The sequence below is a fragment of the Bison bison genome, unplaced genomic scaffold (assembly GCF_000754665.1).
Source record: "Bison bison bison isolate TAMUID 2011002044 unplaced genomic scaffold, Bison_UMD1.0 scf7180017862164, whole genome shotgun sequence".
NCBI classification, from domain to species: domain Eukaryota; kingdom Metazoa; phylum Chordata; class Mammalia; order Artiodactyla; family Bovidae; genus Bison; species Bison bison.
Window position 1 is genome coordinate 17396 of NW_011492736.1, and position 5802 is coordinate 23197.

Consider the following 5802-nt stretch of genomic DNA (forward strand, 5'->3'; position numbering starts at 1 on the left):
ATCAAGAAGAGTAATTAGGACAGGCATATGCACAGAATGATGTTGTGAAAAATTATAACTACATTCTCAGTTTTCCTCTTTTATAAACTTATTAATAGTTGTGAATGCCAAAAGTAGGGATCTTCCCCCAGAGGGGTTGAATAATTCATAACTCTTCTTTTAGTCAAGCAAAAGAAAACAATGCTCACTCTAGCCTTACTATTTCATCTGAGGAGAAATTATTCTTAAGAGATCATGTAGTCCCTTGATATAAATGGGAATTTCCAATGTTTTATATCCAAAACTGGAAACATGGGAAAATAGGAAACTTAAAAGGGATAAATATAGGATATCAGACATCACAAAGCATGAAAGTGAGTTACATAAATTGTACAAAGTTGAAATCAAAATAAAAATTTCAAGAAAAATAGAAGAGGCATCTTCTCTTTCCACAATCTGACCAAACAATGGCAACACTGGCTCAATGTTTGAGCTCTGCTACTACAGGTACTTCTTAAGATCTATGACAATAGGACCTTTTAAAATTACCTTTCCAAAGAATTTTTGCAGACCCTTCTTTAAGTCTTTATTCCTCAGACTGTAGATGAAAGGGTTCAGCATGGGTGTGACCACAGTGTACATCACCGAGGCTGTTGCACTTGAGTGTGAGCTGCGAGTACCAGCCAAGCTAAGGTAAACACCTAAGCCTGTACAATAAAATATCGAGACAACTAAAAGGTGCGATGCACAGCTGGAAAATGCCTTATACTTCCCCTGAGCAGATGAGATTCTATGTATGGAGGAAACTATCTTAGAGTACGAGTAAATGATACATATAAGGGAACCACCAGCCAGGAACACAGTTTTAAAATACATCTCCAAATTATTGAGAAAAGTGTCAGAACAGGCAAGTTGGATCATCTGATTGAGTTCACAGAAAAAATGGGGAATTTCTAAGACTGTACAGAAGGACAGTCTCAACATCATTAAGCTTTCTAACAAGGAATTCAGGACACTGATGATCCAGGACACCAGCACCATCAGTCCACAGATCTGAGGGCTCATGATGACCGTGTAGTGCAGGGGGTGGCAGATGGCCACAAAGCGGTCATAGGCCATCACAGTCAGGAGGAAGACGTCCAATCCTATAAAGAGTGCAAAAAATTGCATCTGGATAATACAGCCTTCATAGGTTATAACTTTACTCTGTGCCCAAATGTTCTTCAACATCTTTGGGATGGTGGTGGAGGTGAAGCAGATGTCTACAAAGGACAGGTTGGAGAGGAAGAAGTACATGGGGGTGTGCAGGTGGGGGTCTGAGCTGACGGCCAGGATGATGAGCAGGTTTCCAAATATAGTGATCAGGTACATGGAGAGAAAAAACCCAAATATGAGGGGCTGCAGTTCAGGTGACTCTGAAAATCCCATAAGAAGAAATTCTGAACTTGCTGTTTGGTTCCTTACTGTCTCACGGTGGGTGTGATTACCAGGAAAGTGGTAAATATCATGACTGTTTTCATACAAACTGGCATTATTCACATTTTTTAAATGGGACCGTATATCTTTTGCCATGAAGAAGTTAATTTCAGTATTTTGTTCATGGATTTGAATCTTTTTAGGGATTTCCCTGTGCCATCTCTAATTAGCAAGTTTTTCCTCAAGATGTCATGTATTCAAGTTTTTAATGAGAAATTCTTTCACATATTTGAGGAATTTGTCTTGAATTGAGACAAAGACCAGGCACTGTACATGCAACAAATGCACTGTTCTGAAAAACAAAAATTCCAAATTCCAGTTATGGAGAAGAGAAGCAAATAAAAAACAATATAAAGTGTGTCCAATGGTTATTGATGCTACGAAGATAAAGCAGATGTAATAGAGACAGTCAAATAAAGATGCTATTTTTAAATACATGTTCAGGAAGAAACTTCAAACAAGGTGATATATGAACAGATTTCAAGGAGGAGAGAGCCAGTGACATGAGCATAACTGGGAAAGTGTGTGCCTGGCAAGGGAAGAGTCAGTGCAAGGGCCTGGAAAGTCCTCATGTAAGATGGTTCAGTCCAGAAAAGGAAGCCACTCTAATAAGGGATATGGGCAGGAGGGTGAGAGAGGAGAGATGGCATCAGAAGATGTAGAAAAATGAGATGGCCTTCCTGCTACTGCTGAAACTTCAAGACACAGAGTCCCCGTATCAACATTATGTACTTTCAGCACTTGTGAAATTCAATTTTAAAAGACTATATGAAACAAAACTGATAGACATCCAAAACCAATCTCTATATATTTATACATACATGTGTGTATATATATACACATATATATTTTAATTATAATTTAATATCAGTGTGGGTCATGTTGCAGTGAAATAGGAAAAAAGAGGAGTGAGTTTTTCCTGTCCCTTTCCTGAGAATGAGGAAGACACAGATAACACTGAGCAGGCCTGAACATTCCCAGTTTTTACTTCAAGTGTTCCTAATCTGTAGTCTTTAACTGAGTCTGCTTTTCTGCCCCCAAAGTCTGCAGGAGCTACATTTTGCACCTATTATCCTTTTTTGCTGTTGTTGTTGTTCAGTGGCTAAGTCATGTCATACTCATGCCACCACATGGACAGCAGCACCACAGGCTTTCCTGTCTAACCCTAACTCTAGCCCTGATTATCCTTTGACTCTATGCTAAATACATCCTTTACCTGGTGCTTACCTTTACAGCACTCTCCCCCTTTTAGTTCCTTCTACATATCAGGAAGAAAGTCACAGAGTCCCCTGACTGCCAGACTCAATTACTAGATTACTGATGCCAGCCTATGACTGTTTTTGAAACAATATAAGAGGAAGAAGACAAGATCCTTGCACATTTGTTCCTCATCACCAACCCCTGACTGTGAGCCTTCATCTTGTATAAGCCTCTATGATCTCAGTGAGGGAGCAGTGAGCAGTGGCATGAAGCAAGATCTAAATTCCTTGCCCAGGAATTGAACCTGGGTAGCCCGGATGAGAACCAGGAATCCTAGTTACTGTCTACTAAAAAATATAATCACAGCCTGAAAGTAGAGAGTTATTTCATTTGGTGGGAATGTTAAGGACTCAGAGCCAGGGAGATAGAATCTCAGTAGCTCTGAGAAAACTGCTCCAAGGAGGCAGGAGGGGATGTCAGGCTATATACAAGTTTGCAACAAAGGGAGCAGACAGTCTGAACATCAAAGATCAGATATCAAGTCAAGGAATTTATATTCTATGTATGAGAAGATGCAAGCCTCTGGGCTCACTGAATTCATTCCTTTCATATGCATCTCAGCTATCTGGGGCCAACCTTGTTTCCTTGCTCACCTTGCCTCTTGCATTCCCCCAGCTCCTCAGCAATCAACTTGCAGATGGCAGCATCTGCTGGATCATAGCTTAGGGAGCTCACATTCACATTTGGAGGCCAGAAATCGCTGATGGCTGTGACATGTCTTGTTTCTTGATATGGCAGGAGACATTTTCATTTCTCACCGCCAAACCAGCAAGGGCTATAGGCTAGAAGCTGCTTTTCTCTGGATTTTTGCTCCCACTGAAAAGTGTGTTTATCACAGAGGCAGAAACCATAAATGCAGGTACAAAGTTTATTATTAGAGACACAGAACAACAAGTGGGAAAGCACATAGAGTAATGGTTTGTTTAGTTGAGGTAGAAGCAAGGCAGAGATGCACACCCAGAGAGAAAGAGTGTGGGCATTCCCCACTAGTGAGATAATTAATCACTTATATAGGCCAATTATTCTGGGTCTTCATTTTCCTTCAGGCCAATCGCCTGCTTTCTTTTTCTACACCTGACCTACCCTGGGTCCTCCCCTGGGATGCTCACACACCCCGCAGCCAAGATAGATTTTGAAGTTAAGGCTTCTGGGAGGAGCAAGACTCATTATGGTCTGGAATTATCCCTTGAGTTTTGACCCACAAGGAGCCCTTCTGAGCATGTGTAGTGTCTCCCTTGTCCCCCAAAGAGGGAGGAACAGAAATCCCTTAATCCTTTACTCAGACAGAGTTTTGCCTCCCTTTGTCCTTGCCATGATTATTTCCCTGAGATGTTTACAAGAGACAAAGACTGCCCATTTATGCTGTTTCTGTTGTTACTTCCATTTTAGGGCAAACAGGACGCTAGTTGTAAATTCCTCAATTGGAGGTCACCTATCTCTTGTCTCAGGACATATAAATAGGAAGCTGGTTGTAAACATCTAACCTGGGGCCCTTCTGTCTCCTACATCACCTAGATTCCTCAGGGAGAGAGGCACAGTTCTTGAGGCATTAGCCTGCTGTGTTCCCTCCTCTGCCAGCTGAGAATTAAAGCCACCTTTCTATTTCCTCCAAATTCTGTCTCCGTATATTTTATTCATTTTTAGTGGGCAAGAAAGCCAAGACTTTGGCTTGCAAAAGCCACTAATTCACTTATAGATTACCAAAATCTTGGGAATAAAGTTAAATAAGAGAAAATTTTTTAAAATATTGAGAGGAAGTAGTATCTAAATAAGTTATCATTTCTTCTTACACAAAGGCCTGTGTGTGTGTGTATGTGCATGTGCTTAGTCTCTCAGCCACTTAGTCTCTCTCAAAGCTGACTCTTTGAGACCCCACGGACTGTAACCCACCATGTTCCTCTGTCCATGGAAATCTCCAGGCAAGAATACTGGAGTGGGTTGCCATTCCCCTCTCCAAAGGATCTTCTCCACCCAGGAAACAAACCCAGGTCTCCTGCATTGCAGGCAGATTTTTACTGGCTGAGCCACCTGGGAAATTCCATTACACAGAGACAAAAGGAATCAAATACACATATGGAATACAAAGGTGATTTTCGTCTAATGTAAAGATGATTGCCTTAACAAATAGTTATTTTGGGGCAACATTTAGAAATAGATCTAATCACCAAAGAAGGAAAGGAACAATGAGAAACAGTAGATATGAAAAGTAGTTGGATATATGCAAAGAGTGATTTAATAACACCAAGTATGCAAAGAGGGGCTTCCTAGATGTCTCAGTGATAAAGAACCTGCTTGCCAATGCAGGAGACTCAAGAGACATGGGTTCTATTTTGCACATACTTATATATATATATATATATATATATATATACACACACATATTGATGCTTATGAACTGTGGTGTTGAGGAAGAATCTTGAGAGTCCCTTGACTTGAAAAGAGAACAAACCAGTCCATCCTAAAGGAGATCAGTTCTGAATATTCATTGGAAGGACTGATGCTGAAGCTGAAGCTCCAATACTTTGGCCACCTGATGTGAAGAACTGACCCATTGGAAAAGACCCTGATGTGGGGAAAGATTGAAGGCAGGAGGAGAAGGGGACAACAGAGGATGAGATGGTTGAATGGCATCACCGACTTGATGGAGCAAGCTCCGGGAGTTGGTGTTGGACAGGGAAGCCTGGAGGGCTGAAGTCTACAGGGTCACAAAGAGTCGGACAGGACTGAGTGACTAAACTGAATTGATATATAAATATACATACAATAACTAAATGGTAAAGAAAAAATTGATTAAAAATTCCAATTCTTTGAGGATACAAACAAAAAAAAATAAGAAAAAAAATTTTGTATTTTCTATAAAAGCAAAGGACTTAAGCAAATAGAAAAACAGTCAAATAGAGAATGTAACTAGCTAAGTATTCTAAAAATATATTCAGTCTTACAGGTAGAGAAATGATTGCAAACTAAGCTGGTTAGCATTCCCATTTTCACACAATATTTTTTTATTTGAATATTAACTCAAGATATTGTGAAATGCTTGTGTCACGAAAGCTATTTTAAGGTAATGTTTGCCTGCACTCCTTGGAT

The 5802-nt window shown here is 40.2% G+C and overlaps 1 protein-coding gene across 1 annotated transcript; it reads right to left on the reverse strand.

Moving 5' to 3' along the window:
- Positions 1–528: 528 nt before the first annotated feature.
- LOC104983298 (olfactory receptor 7A17-like) lies at positions 529–1350 on the reverse strand (the record flags this gene model as incomplete). Its single annotated transcript, XM_010832732.1, has 2 exons — positions 996–1350; positions 529–710 (listed from the first exon to the last, which is right to left on the reverse strand). Coding segments are annotated over exons 1-2 (537 nt in total), but the record flags the coding sequence as incomplete, so codon positions are not given.
- Positions 1351–5802: the final 4452 nt, after the last annotated feature.